Here is a 15,649-nt window from a genome sequence, read left to right on the forward strand (position 1 = left end):
TTCAGAAATAGGTCAACTCTTTGAAAAGAAAAAAGGAGGAAGACAACAGTTTCTGACTTCATCACTTACGGTGTGGAGCTTGATTGGGATTCTCTCCCTCCCTCCCTATCTCTCTCTCTCTCTCTGTCCCTCCCCAGCTTACAGGCATAGTGCTCTCTCTCTCTCTCTCAAAATAAATAAGTAAAAACATTTTTTAAAAAGGAAGACTTTAAAAATAAGTGCTCAACATCATTAGTATCTGAAATGAAAATTAAAAAATATAGTGTGATACCAGTACCCATTTACTAGCATGGCTAAAATTGAAAACTCTGATAACTTCAAAAGGTGGTAAGAATATATGTAGAACATGGGAATTTATATTCATTTCTAGTGGAAGTATAAAATAGTACAACCTCTTTGGAAATAGTTTTGGCAGTTTCTCATAAAGTTCAACACACATCTAGCCTTAGCTCCCACCTGTCTCCTCTATAAAACAACTGTATGTTTAACATGTTTATGTTAGCTGTGTCTCCTTTAATACTTTGCTTTAACCGACTAGATGAAATTGTGCCATCCAAAGAGCTATTAGGTCCAAAGACCTATCGAAGTAAATTCTTATTTGGAGCCCTTCCTGTCATCTTTTTGATGAAAGACATAGAATGCTTTGTCAACGAATCCAGAAGGATCCTTATGTATAATGTATTAATATGAGCTCAGGTATCACCACTGAATTGCAGCATTACCTGGTCCAGAACAGAAGCCAAGTAACAAACACACACCTCTGGTACCACGAGATGTACGCAGACCAGACTAGATTATCTGTAATACTGATGTAATATCAGCACAGATCTTCCAGTCTAGTGGACATACTTGTCCTTTCACATCCCTGATACCATTCATACACAACCATTCAGAGCATGGCTTTCTGTGGACAGGAGCTACTCATGTACCTCTGGCAGGCCGACTTCTGCATCACTCCTAGACTAAACATGATTTTAATTGACTGTTTAATCCTCTCTGACAATAAGTAATTAATTTATGTTATCCCCTATAATTATTTCCCAAAATGCTTGCATCAGAAAACGAGTCCCACAAAATGCTCCATTCTCCAGGAATCTGAAGTCAAATATATTTGAAAAATATATTTGCCTCCTATATTCCAACTCCCTGCAGATATTCATACCAAATGTTAACACATGAAAGACTCTCAGGGCCCTTGACTAAAGTAACTTGATTGATTTTGTTTAATCTAGAGTTTAAAGATACTTTATGTATTATAAAAGCCTTTGTCAAATAACACCTGTGAAAATTTTGTGGAAATAAGTAGACTTAACATTTGTTGAGCATTTAATATATTTGTATAAAAGCGAGTAATTGTGCTGAGTGCTTTAAACAACCTTATAAGAGAGTGGTATCATCTGCCTAGTTTAAATATAAAGAAATGGAAGGTCAGAGAGGTTAAGTTATTTTTTTCAAGGTTACAGAGTTAGGATGCTCAGAAACCAGGATTCCAACTCAGGCCCTCTGAGTTTAGAGTACAAATATTGAATTGCAGTACTATAAAGAGTCCCAGTAGTGTTCTTAGGAATGAACTTTGGGAAACTGCCTTATATTATCTGGTTGAGTCTTGTTGTTTTACACTGGCTTCTGAGGTGCTGAAGCAATGAACTATCCAGAATCAATCCACTAAGACTTAAGTGCCATATATACTCCAGGACTTTGCTTTTTACTTTCTAGATTGTAATAGAATGCTAAGGTGAAATTTGTTTTTGCATCAGCTTTAAAAAAGGTTTAAATCCCATTGCAAAATGTAAGAATTATGTATTAACTTCTTTTTTGTTGTTTTTTTACTTTTGGTATACATATTATAGGAGACTAGAATCCGCGATGATTCTGAATGACATGACTGCACATGTGATGAATCATCATGATCTTTCTCTAGATCACTGAAAAACATTCTTGAAGGCATTAATTGTCTGAGGTTCTGTGTTAGGTGAGAGACCCAAAGATAATTTTAGACACACTCTGTTTCAGTAGCAACAGCTCACACAAAAGAGCTTTATCATTTTTATTTATTATAGAAGAAATTAGTAATAGCAACATAGAAATCCTTTTACATATTTTAAGTCATTGTTTAAATAATTTTCATTTTAGCAATTGTGGCTAGTGGTATATTATAAACCTGCTTGAATGCTGTTACATAATATTTAAAATGATCATTTTAAAATTATATTTTTGAGAAGAAATATTTTATATCTTACTTAACTACTTGAATATAATTAGATGGTTGCTATTTATAATGTTTCATTATTATAGATAATGCTTCTAAGAATAGCGATGGGTACATAATTCTCTTTCTGTTATTTGTGCAGGAAAAATTCCAAAAGTATTAAGTCATATGATATGGACATTTTTATGACCCTTGAACTCTGCCATCAATGGTTTCTAAAAGGGTCTTTACAATTCACCACAATATGTAACTCTACCAGTTTTATTATATCTTTGGTAGTTTTAAATATTTTATTTTTCATTTTTCATAACTGTATTGATATAAAATTATACCTCCTTTTAATAATCATATGGATTTTTTAAGCCACACTTGGACACTAAGTTACTAAGAGTATAAGAATTAATATTTTGAGTATCTTCACATAGATGGATATTTTCTTTCAAGATTTTTCAATTCATCTCTGATTCCTTACTATATGCCAGATGTGCTAGGTGCTGGAGCACTGTCTTCTCAATTTTTCTTTTTTTCCTTATTCACCACAATGTTACATTTGGAGTTCACAGACTCATCTGCTGAGTGCATCCATTACCTTTCTGTTTCACCTTGGCTGGTTTGTCAACCTCCCCTTTGGCATTTCTAGCATGACAGACATAGTTGCGCTTGAGATCCTCAGCAGTAACTTTTTTGATGCTCAAAACCTGAGTTCTCGTTTCATCTTCTGTTGTAGTCAAACTTATACTAGAAATAGGGGAAAGAAAATCAAAGCATGAGCAAGGCTGCAGGGCCATGTGCTGTGCATGAATCAGACAAGTAGACAACCACAGAGCCCCTAGATGAAGGCAGACAGAATGCCCATAGGCTGTGTTGCCCGTGATCCAATGGTTACAAGAATAACTTCTAGACTCCAATACCATTCTTTTTTTTTTTAATTTTATCTACTTATTTTGAGAAAGAGAGAGGGAAACAGAAAGAGAGGGAGAGGGAGAGGGAGAGAGAGAGAGAGAGAGAAAATGCACGTGAGTGGGAGAGGGGCAGAGAGAGAGAGAGAGAGGGAGAGAGGGAATCTCAAGCATGGAGCCCAACACAGGGCTGGATCCCACAAACCATAGGATCATGACCTGAGCCGCAACCAAGAGTTGGATGCTTACCTGATTAAGCCACCCAGGTGACCCTCCAATAGCAGTCCTTACATTTTATACCACACACAATCCCAGTATCTAGATCAAATCTCTTTGTTGGTAACACATTATTGCTTTCTCTTCAAAGCAAAATGTCTCCTTACAAACTTATGAGACAGGATTCTGTATCAGAGTAGAAAGAAGCTTCTGAGGCCAGATCCATTTGGGGTTTGATCCAATCTCTGTCACTTACTGGCTATATACTTTCAGCACAGTAAGTAATCTTTCCAAGTCTTGTGTTCCTTCTTTGAAAGAGGTAAATAGCAATGCCTACACAGTGCATTACATGTATTAACTTACTCAAGAACCATGAGGATTGAGTATGTCAATGCGTTAGTATCAGAACAACGCTAAATAAATATACATATAGGCTATTATTACCATACACAGCAATAGTTCATATGTTTGAATTCAGGGATTCCCAAAGCTTGAGTTTTGAACACAGGTAGAATATTTTAGTCAAAATGCTGAAAAGCCCATGGGTTCAATCTTAACATATTAAAGGAAGAAACTTCTCAAAGCAAGTAAGCTTTATGAAAAATAAATACCTCTAGATCTCCATGTCAGAGATCAAGTGCTTTGGGTCCAAGATCAAGATCTAAAATCCCTGGGAACTACTTGCTACGAAGAGAAAACAAAATCTCTCTCCTATGGCTGACATCCAGGTTCTCCTTCCAATAAGGCTTACCGTCAGTTGTGAGAACTTGGTCAAAGCTTATGATGAGTTTAGCCTAAACTCAACTGCACTGCTCCACCAGGAACACTGAGTTGTGCTGAAATCGCAGCAAGGAGGAACATCATGATTTTCATATCATTCATTCATTATTATTATGAGGATAGAAAGCACAATGTTCAGAATTCCTGAAATGATCAGTACTCTCCCTTTGTGCCTCCAGCTACATCTTTAATCAGTTCCTTCTGAAAAAACTGCTCTAATTTCAAGAGGCTCCTTCTGTACCTTTAAATATGCTCTGCTTCTCTAACATCCAGCCATTGCACATGATGTTCCTCTTACCAGGAACATTCTTTCTATTTCTTTACCTGGTCTATTTCTACTCATCCTTCAAATCTTTATGTAGGTACTATACCATCTGAGAAGCACTGCCTAATCCTCCAAAATGGACTGGACTCCTTAACTGAAGCTTCTGATAACCTCTAATACTTTCCAATCACTACATTTATCACAATTATTGAAATTTCTGCTCTATCACTCTTACTCCGATAAAATCTACTCAGTTAGGGACTAAGTATCTTGCATAGCACCTGCTGTAATGTAGACATTTTGTAACTTCTGCACAAAGTCTGACTTTACTACTAGGAAAGACATATCTTTTGATTTCTAGAAGTTCAAGTAGCCAAAGATCTATTTGCACATCACGTTAAGGCCTGAGGTTTTAGAACTACTTTGTCATGTAGTTGGTCAGCTGCTGATTTTTATTTATTATTGTTCTGAACCAATTGTTATCTTGCAATTGTCTGCTTCATTTCCAGAAGAATCTTTTTTCAAAGACCCGTATTTTCCTTCCTGCCAACCCTATGTCCTTAAAAAAATTATATTTATCTAGAATTAAAATGAGGGTGCCTGGGGGGCTTAGTCTGACTTTGGCTCAGGTCATGATGAGTTTGAGCTCCACATCAGGCTCTCTGCTGTCAGCTTAGAGCCTGCTTTGGATCCCCAGTCTCCCTCTCTCTTTGTCCCTCCCCCACTCATGCTTTCTCTCTAAAACACAAACATTAAAACAAAAAAAAGATAGATAAAATGACTCAGCTTGTTAAAAATAAAATTTAAAGAATGTATTTAGTCAGTATTTTAAAAAATGATTATCAATTATAAAGGTGACATGCATGCTATGTGAGATAAGAATGAGGAGGAAGAAGAAAGGAAATGTATGCTTATTGCAAGACAAGAAACACACAATTTAGCTGAGGCACAAATACAGAGGCCTAGACTCCAGACTTGAGAAAGAAAAGAACAGGGCCACACTGACCAGCTTACACGTATCCAGGGCCCTATATTGTAGTTTTTCATGCATGTGGGCTACACATCCCATCTACTCTGAAGGGAGAATCATGAATGTGTGATTATCAGAAGGTATCTGGGTCTTGAATTGCAAATCCAGGAATTCTGCTTTGGAATGCAGCCACTAAAGACTTGAAAATCTTGCTGATTTTCGGTAATGATGGGGAAAAGTCAGGGTTGTTACTTTCAATGATTAGTATATACCCAAGGGCATTAGACTGAGGACAAGTGTTGGTCACCCCTTGTCTGAGCCAACAGTACCTTTCATTGACAGTTACATCAATATTGGTGTCGTCTGGCTTTTTTCCATCAATGGTCCACCAAACCTCATTGCGGGCATCCTTCAGGAAAGTAAAATAGACTGTACAAGGGATGAGTAGCTCCTCACCTAAAATAACAAGTTAACCCATCAGGGTGTACCCTTCACATGACAATAATGGTTCCACTCTGATTAATCAGAAGCTATAAAAGTATACTTAAAACTCTACTTCTAAGTAGTTTTCAAGTGGCCTGTCATAGTAATGTACCATACTTCATTACAAAATAAACAAACCAAGAAAAAAGGTGGAGCAGCTTTATACCAAATTTCCAGAATGGCCATCTTTTTATACAATCCATGTATACTCTACTATAACAGTATTTGTTCAAAGAGGCTCTGTCAACATACTTGGAGCCCTAAACTTCCATGGACTACTCTTATCCTTTATTTCCCTCATAAACAGTGACTGAGGAGAGGTTCTCCAGATTGTTGGAACTTGGCCCAGAAAATACAGGGTAATGCCAATGCTGAGAGGCAGGTCAGATCCGGCTATAAGGGTGCAGTCAATAAGTTTAAATATCATTTACATATATATTTATATATAGTGAATATTATATGTAGTTAATATATATAGTGAATATTTATATATTTATAAATATTAGTATTTATGAATAACATTCTCTGCTATCTTTCCAAGATGGAACATGAGGTCAGGGGGATCCGGAGGCAGAAAATGATAATAATGAGACAAAGAGCAGCAGCATACTTACTAAGACCTTTATATAATTTGCTGTGATAAATATTTATTAGTGGTCTCATTTAATTTTAATAAGATACTGTGGGGTATTTTTTAAATCCACCTCTTATAGATGTGCAAACTAATGCTTAAAGATGTTAAATGCCATTCCTAGATGAAATTGTTAATAAGTGGCAGACCAGAATTTGACCCAGAATGACTTCCATTCCAGCTTAGCCAGGACAGCTCTGTTCTATGCCTACTTTCCTAGTTAGTTATTGATATCAGCTGCTTTCACTCTCAGAAAGTGTGCAGGTTGAGATGACAAATTATATTGTCACCCAAATTTGAACTCAGGTATGTCTCACTGAGTGGTCCTACTCCATCCCTTCCTCTAAGATACATGGTTCTTATGCCTTCCCCTTCAGTTTCTATATTAATATGCAGGAAGGAAATATGAACATAGATTTTGCAATCATACGGTAGGTAGAGGTAGATGAAACACACTAGATCATTTGTAAGGGTTCACCTGAGAGCAGGAAGAATGTACATATTACTATACAAAGCCACTGAGAATTCTGGGAAATGTGGTCCATTTGGGGTTGGCGGACCTCTTAGTGTGTCCTTTGTTTGTTTGTTTTACAGGCAGCTCACTATTTGAAACTTTATCTTAATTTTAGGAGGGCATAATTTTTTCTACCTACATTTGATCACGACCTCTGCTATCTTTAGTAGATTTTAAAAATATGTTCTTTTATACCTTTTATTGGGTTTGGAGGGAATTTATTGTAAAGGATACAATATAGAAACTCTTAAAATTTTCTATGGTTTTCAGTTTAACTGTGGGAGGCTTGAGCCAGAAGAATAACAAATTATGCCTTATTCGGTTGGTCACAGAAGATTTTTGTCCAGAATGGAAAATTATGAAAACTGAAAGGAGCCCCAGACAGCTACAGGAAGCACCCAATAGTGTTCTGATCAAGCTGTATGAGGTCTACCAGTTGTTATCCGTTAAATTCATAGTCTTCCTTTGATCTCCTGCCCTCGCCCCTCTGCAGTGGAGCAAAAGCTTAAAGGAAGTCTTGTGCTCATGTTGCAGTCTTGGAAAACACAAGGCCTGTGCAAGCTAATGTGTGCATCACACAGAAATCACTAATCAGGAGAGGGGAGCCACTGCAGAGGACGAAGGGAGCAGCTGCGGAGAGAGAAGCCGAGAATCCCAGAGACACCCAAGAGATGGACGAAGGAGCTAATCCCCAGAGCTGCCTTCGTTTCTGACACCATTTCAAGTTTCACTTCATGTTGTTTCCCTACAATAGCCCTCTATTTTCATACTTTAACTTAAGTGACATTTTATTCCTTGTAATTAAGAGAATCTAACTGAAATTAAGAGGCACAGCTATAATTACCCGGTTCTTTCTCGTAGACTACAAGATCATTGGGTGAGTAGATCTGAGGAGGCAATGCGTCTTTTGGAGAGCCTATGTTCGAGAGGAAGAGACAAAAGGGAGATGATGTTAAATCATGTGGCCCTTATCTCTCATAACCCATTTCCAAGATTTGCTCTTTTGTAAACTTTTGTCCAACTTCCTGGCATCGTTTGGCAATTCTTCCTGACAGGGCCAATAGCTCAATATACAGTAAATTACAACACTTCATTCATTTAAAACAAACAAAGAGACATACATAAAATACTAAGTAGCTTCCATGTTTCAGGACAGAAGATTTAACCAGTGTTTTTGCTTTCCAAAGCTTACATGAAATATACTTCTAATAGTATAAGATAAATTGCTTTCATGTCTTACTCAATTGTTTCTTTTCTACATATTTCTCCAGAACATGCTTGAGCGTCTAGTATAGGACTTGGCTAAATAAGTAAATATTAAGTAAACAAATATGTAAATGGAATATTCAAAATCACATTTAGGAAGCCAGCACACAAGTCTACCTGATGTCTGTGTCAGTTGACTGTTAATTCCTAGGATTGCTGCTCTTTATAACATTCTATATTTCTAAATTGAAAGAAAAAAAAACCCCACGGGGTTTTACAGTGTCATGTTTAAGAGTAAAGGCTTCAAAGATTTAACAACCAGGGTTCTTATCCTTAGTTGGTCATGTACTAACCATATGACTCTGGGTTGTTACTTAATCTTTCAAAAGCTAATTTTCCTCACCTCTAAAAGGAGGATAATTAAACTCACTGCACAGGTTCATTATAAGAATTAAATTTAATCATGCATATTAAATTAAGTAATGTATATTAAAGCATCCTATTGGTATATAATAAGTACTCAATACTTCACAGCTTTAAAAAACAAACTTGTATTTTGCTTGAAGGTTAGATAAGAACCACACCTCCCATCAGCATCTGTCAACTTCTGTATTTATAAAGGTGACCAAGCATGCCTATTCTCAACTTTCCTAATCCTGAATTTAAGAATCTATATCAGAAATAATTTCCAAGATGAATTTAAGGTTAGATTATTCATTTGGCTTTTTAAGTCCATTCACGTTAAGTTCTCTCTCTTTTTTTTTTAATGTTTATTATTTTGAGAGAGAACGAGAGAGCGTGAGCACAGGATGGGTGGAAAGAGAAGGAGAGAGAGAATAGCAAGCAGGCCCCACACTGTCAGTGCAGTATGGGGTTTGAACTCACAAACAGTGAGATCATGACCTGAGCCACCTGGTATCCCCATTCATGTTAAGTTAAAAATTTAGTCTGATTTTTCTTCTGAATTAGTTCCCAGCTCAGCATTATTCTAAAAGTAGGAAGAGGAAGAGGAGAGGTGATTACAAAATTTTTCAGTTTGAATTTTATTTGTACTATTATGTTAAAGCCCTTAAAAATTATGCCCAAATTATGTCAAACTAGTAGAGAAGGCCCTGAACCAAGAATAAGAAACCTGGGATTTGGAATCACTTCTTCCACTAACAGAGCATCTCTAAACAGTTTACTTTGATTTTTTTGTTTGTTTTTTTGTTTTTAATTTTTATTTATTTATTTTGAGGGGGGAGGGGGGAAGGGAGTGGGGGAGGGGCAGAGAGAGAAGGTGAGAGAGAATCCTAACCAGGCTCCATGCTCAGTGGTCAGCATGGAGCTCAACACAGTGCTCTATCTCACCACCTTGAGATCATGACCTGAGCGGACAACAAGAGTAGGACACTTAACCCAGGAGCCCCCAAAACAGGTTACTTTGTGTTGTTGTGTCTCAATGGCATCTATGAAAAGATGGGGTGTGAAACGTTTTCACTCTGATATGCTCTCATTTTGAATACCATGGGCACAGGGTATTCAGGGCTCTCCCCTAATTGCCACCTATCCTGACACTGGTCCTCTTGATTTCTGGATTTGACAGTCTTTTGACTATCAAAAGTCCTTTCCACTTTCCTCATTTCCCACCACCTGTTCTCTCATGGCAAAGCAATGGTTGAACCCTGCCAGCAAGCAGCTCCATCTACAACAGTTCCAGTACATAGAAAGACAGAGCTCATTTAATTCAAATACAACACTTTTTTTGACAATAATATTAACTACTATTCATTGAGTTTCCACTCTTTGCCTGGAACTGGATTAACATAATATATATATTATTTCTGATATTCCCAACTATACTGAATGTGAGGTTCTCTTAGTCCCAGAGGACAGACAAGGAGACTGAGACCCTGAGCAAAGGCATTTTGCTAATAAATGGCATGGGTACAAGTTGAACACAGATTCACCCGGCACTGTTTCCACTCCTCATTCATTCATATAGACCAATGATTCATGCAGTACACTGATAGGTATTGAGTGCCTACTCTGAATGTGGAATGTGTTGTGGCTCCAGCACAGTGAACAAAAAAGATCAACCTCTTTTCTCATAGAATTTACATACCTGTTTGTAATAAACTATCAAGAGCCAAAACAAAATTACTGCATTTTGCTGTGTGAACTTAGTACAAAACCATGCTTACCTACCACCTTCACAGTCAGAGTCCTAGTGAGATGGAAGGTACGCCCGTTTTCTGGATATGTAACAACGCATGTGTAATCTCCATTGTTTGAAACCAAGGCTATGAGAAAGCTCAAGCTCATGCCTTCAGGTACTACATTATTAAAGTTCTGTATTTTATGGCAGCCCTAGAAGAAGGAAAAAAAGACATTCAGTATTGAGATACATGCATGGAAAATATACAAATGCACGTATATATACACATCTAATTTTACACGGAACATACAAATATCTATGCTGGCTGCACCTTTTACAAACTATTTTGGTCCAGTACTTAATGATATTTCTGTAAAGAATGAATGTGATGTTTCATTATATTTTATGCAAAATGAAAATAGGAATTCTAAACTGAGATATGAATTCAAAAGCATGGGCTTCCTGTCTCAGGATCCAGTATTTGAATTTTGGAAATCCCACATTAGTAGTTAAATAAGATTAAAGTTGTGAAAACAACTAGGGCAACTTAAGAAAATGCATCTGCTGCCATTTAAGAAACACTTAGTTTTCCTATCTCCATTTATTCACTGATTATACTAATTTGGGAGTCCAGCCACTCTGCTAATTCAGGCTTAGTTTAGGTGTCTGGTTCTGGCAGTCTTTTCCTTTTTTTTTAATATTTATTTTTTAAAGAGAGAGAGTGAGAAGGAGAGAGAATCCCATGCAGACTCCATGCTCAGAGCAGAGCCTGATGTGGGGCTCGATCCGATGATGGTGAGATATTGACCTGAATGGAAATCAAGCGTCAGATGCTTAACCAAATGAGCCACCCAGGCGACCCTGAGGTTTTGGCATTCTTGATCACCCTGTTGAATCACTCTATCAGTTGCTTCCAAACTTTTTTGTGTTTTCCTTATTTATTTTACAATCCAATATTACAGACTTCAGAATCTAAAACTAAAAGATATTTTATGAGTCTGACCAAGAGTGAAGTTTATTTCTATTATAACTTATATTTTCATATACTTCTGTTGATTTTTAAAATTTTGAGAGTGTAATAGCTCATGAAACATAACTGGACTCCTGTTTTGGCTCTCTGATTCCCACTAATTGGCTTATTATTTTATTTTATTTTATTTTATTTTATTTTATTTTATTTTATTTTATTTTATTTTATTAATAAAAAAATACAGCGGTGCCTGGGTGGCTCAATCAGTTAAGCGTTGGACTTCAGCTCAGGTCATGATCTCATGGCTCATGAGTTTGAGCCCCACCTCAGCCTTTGTGCTGACAGCTCAGACCCTGGAGCCTGCTTGGGATTCTGTGTCTCTGTCTCTCTCTGTCTCTCTCTCTCTCAAAAGTAAACATTAAAAAAAAAACTAAAGAAAAATACAGCATCTGTGACAAAATTATGTGTTGAACAGTTACTTTTAGAGAAACTTTGTTTTCTTTAAAAAAAAAAAAGCACTTTCAACAATAGCCAAATTATGGAAAGAGCCTAAATATCCATCAACTGATGAATGGATAAAGAAATTGTGGTTTATATACACAATGGAATACTACGTGACAATGAGAAAGAATGAAATATGGCCTTTTGTAGCAACGTGGATGGAACTGGAGAGTTATGCTAAGTGAAATAAGTCATACAGAGAAAGACAGATACCATATGGTTTCACTCTTATGTGGATCCTGAGAAACTTAACAGAAGACCGTGGGGGAGGGGAAGGAAAAAAAAAAAAAGAAGTTAGAGAGGGAGGGAGCCAAACCATAAGAGACTCTTGAAAACGGAGAACAATCTGAGGGTTGATGGGGGGGTGGGAGGTAGAGGAGGGTACGTGATGGGTATTGAGGAGGGCACCTGTTGGAATGAGCACTGGGTGTTGTATGGAAACCAATTTGTCAATAAATTTCATATTTAAAAAAATTGAATGTACCATACACATTTTCAGCTGTTCACATAAACCAAAAAAACCCAAAAAACCACGCAGCTTATTGAAATTAACTTTTATGCAAAAATAAAATTTATATTTGATTTTTTAAAAATAAAATGAAAAAATAAAAAAATCAATAATCTGTAACAAAATGGACTGGGTGATACCTAAGGTTTTGTAGCTCTTGAAAATTCTGGGAAGCTATTATTGGCTTATAGCTTAGATTTACTGTATTCACATATTTAACTTTGATTCTTGAAACTTTACGGTTTTCTTACGTCAATTCCTGGAGCATGTGTTTTGAAATATGATAGTTACACTAAATGGCATATTTTGCAATGCTTTGTCACAGGAACTATGTCTTTTAAGAATATCACTAAACTTTTGATTCATGGAAATGATCATCAAGAGGAAGCTGTTACACGCTTATTTTCTGAATGCAATTTATCTTGTTTTGATAAACAGTGTTTCTAGACACTTGTCACATCAGCAAAGTATTTCAATGTTCTTAGGTTATCACAAAGAATAAGGCCACAGAGACCTGTACTCTTATAATGAATTTATGTCAGATTTGGTTTAAATTGAGTTTAGACTATCTATAGAATTCTATTTGATTTTTGTGGCACCTTTCATTTAAACAGCTCAAAGCTATTTTCTTCTCTCATTTGTTAGGTTAGCTGTTCTTAAATCCACATGAAGTAGACAGATCACACTAAATATGCTCTAGTTTTACAGGTGGAAAAAAAAATGAGACAGATAAGGAGGTATTCCAGATAATACATAGCAAAGCCAAAACTCAGTTTTTCAGATATAAGAACAAAGGTTTTTGACTAGCTTCTTAACTAAGAATGAACACCTGTCCTTGGGAGTTAGTTGAGGCTGGAAAAATTATATTGGCACATGTAGTGACATGCTCTCTGTTATCTCACTTAATCCTTATTTCAAACTTAGCAAGTTTGGAATGTTCTTATGCCCATTTTCTAGATGAGGATATAAAGAAAGGCCTAGAAAGGTTAAGTGATTGCCAATGCCATAGAGCTAGGTAGTGTCAGAGCTAAAATTTAAATCTAGATCCACCTGCTTTGAGGCCTTTTCTTTGAACCCCAACTGACCCTGTCTCCCTTCCCTGGTTATGCACATATGCTGTACCTGGGCCAGTCCCAGTGTTAATAGCATACCATGGCTCTATCATTTAAATAAGGTTGATTCCTATAGATAGTGAGAAACTGTACAATTACACTCTTCAGGATAAGAAGTTGAACAACTATGGGGCACCTGGGTGGCTCCGTGGGTTAAGCTTCTGACTTCATGAGGTCATGATCTCATGATTCATGAGTTCGGGCCCTGTGTCAGGCTCTGTGCTGACAGCTCAGAGCCTGAAGCCTGGTTCAGATTCCATGTCTCCTTCTGTCTCTACCCCTTCCCTACTCAAGTTCTCCCTCTCTCTCTTTCTCTCTCTCAAAAACTAAATAAACATTAAAAACAATTTATAAAAGGAAGTTGACAACTAGTACTGAACTGGTCAATAGTACTTCTTAAGAATGTACTAAAAGAAACCTTTCTTTTTTGACTGGCTAAGTATCATTTATGTAAAAACTATTCAAAAACACATTGTTCTAGGATTCATAGTATGTACTAAAAATATGAAGAAACACTTCTGGCTCAAAGTCTTTTCACTCACTCATTAATTCATTCATTCACTCATTAATTCATTCACCCTTGAGCATTAATCATAAACCACATACCAGCCACTGTGTGAGGTTCTGAGAATACAACATTGAATAAAACAAAGGATTAGCTCTTATGGACTCATCATGAACAGAGAAATAGAATCAGACACATCTATATAGCAAGGAAAATGGCACAAAACAGGTATGTGTTGATCTCTTGCTAGCTCTTTCTTTTTCTTCTTATTTAAACCCATGAACATGAACTTGAAATTTGGGATGGATACACTTAAAGGTATTCAATGGGCCTGTGTGTCAATGGTCTAAGTATGCTTTCTTGTGAGTTCTTCCCTTCTTTCCATAAAGGATAAAAATGTCGACCAGGGACAGGTTTTTCTTAGAGCTTCTTTGTCTAGGAAAGCATTTTGAATTAAGGAATATTCCATAAAAATCAATGGGAAAGTTTGGGGTCTAATCTACTATTCAGAAAAGGCTTACCATTCAAATATTTTAAATTAGCTAGATTTAACCAAAAGAAATAAAAAGACATTTTTAAGTTATAAGACCTATAGCATGTTAGCAAAGGAAATGAAAGAAACATTTTACATTCTAAATGTGCATGTGCATGTGCATGGTAGGGGGACCTGTGAAGCATTGTTTAACTATAAATAACCATTAACTTTAGCCTGTAGTGTGTGATGAACTCTATTTCCTATATGCAATTGCATCTCTGGACCCTTTGGTACATGCACCTGATACACATAGGATACTTTCAAACCTAATAAACTATTCCTAAAAATAAATCCTACATATTTCAAAATCATTTCTTTGGAATCCAGGAAAAAAAAAAGATTTGAACAAGAATCTAAAGGTGTCCAAGGGGGGAAAAAATGTTTCCAAATACAATAAACGGTTAACGGTAAATTGATTTCCACTGTGAAGCAAACACTTATCTGACTAGAAAACAAGTCATCCACTTAGTTGACCAGTCAGTTCCTCATTTTGAATTAAAAAGAGAGAAGTTGGACAGGAGAAATTCTTTTCCAACACATAGTGGTGGCCATGACAACCTACCACAATGTATAGGTAAAGAACAACACAAGAAATGACTTTGAGATCTTCAAGAGGAAATAAATCATGTGCTGAAGTGTGGGGTGTGAGTTAGGGGATGTTGTGAGTAAAAGGGGACAAATATGTCCATTTAACCAACCTACAACTTTTAAAGAACTGTATGAGAGCACAAGAATGGTGAAGATACAGTTCCTAACCTCTAGGTACGCAGTCTAATGGAGAATCACAACAAATACTGTGGAAAGCATATTGGGGTAGGGGAGTGGGGGGAAAGATCAAACAAAAAACATTTAGAAAAACTTCATGGAGAAGGAAAATGTGGACTGGCTTCTTAAAGGGTTAAATAGAATATTACCACCTCTGTAGGAGGAGGGGAGACGTGGGAGATGCCACTCCAGGGACAAGGAAAAGTGTGAACGAACCCCCTCCACTCTTACAGCATTTTGCCTTCTGTGTGAGTCCTTCACCAACGTTATTGTAGTGATCTCTTTTCATGTGTATTTCTTCCTCTACAAGAGGTACTCTTAGGGGCAGGTAGAGGGGGTAGATGAGTACTGTATCCACATGGGCAGCAACTTGCCCAATGCTTGGCACACGGTAAACATGCAATACATTTACACAATACATTTGTGTTGTGTGGTCAAAAATA

General features: G+C 36.7%; 1 protein-coding gene across 5 annotated transcripts in view; it reads right to left on the reverse strand.

Annotated features, from left to right (window-relative positions):
- Positions 1 to 15,649, reverse strand: part of IL1RAP (interleukin 1 receptor accessory protein) — a 137,053-nt gene that overhangs the window by 23,322 nt on the left and 98,082 nt on the right. For all 5 annotated transcript variants that reach the window (XM_045037145.1, XM_045037144.1, XM_045037146.1 and 2 more), the window contains exons 5-8: positions 10,357 to 10,522; positions 7,812 to 7,883; positions 5,669 to 5,795; positions 2,799 to 2,947 (exon numbers count right to left, since the gene is read on the reverse strand). In XM_045037145.1, the coding sequence (XP_044893080.1) occupies positions 2,799 to 2,947; positions 5,669 to 5,795; positions 7,812 to 7,883; positions 10,357 to 10,522 (514 nt within the window). The remainder of the gene's footprint in view (positions 1 to 2,798; positions 2,948 to 5,668; positions 5,796 to 7,811; positions 7,884 to 10,356; positions 10,523 to 15,649) is intronic.

Source organism: Felis catus, chromosome C2 (genome assembly GCF_018350175.1).
Source record: "Felis catus isolate Fca126 chromosome C2, F.catus_Fca126_mat1.0, whole genome shotgun sequence".
Lineage (NCBI taxonomy): Eukaryota > Metazoa > Chordata > Mammalia > Carnivora > Felidae > Felis > Felis catus.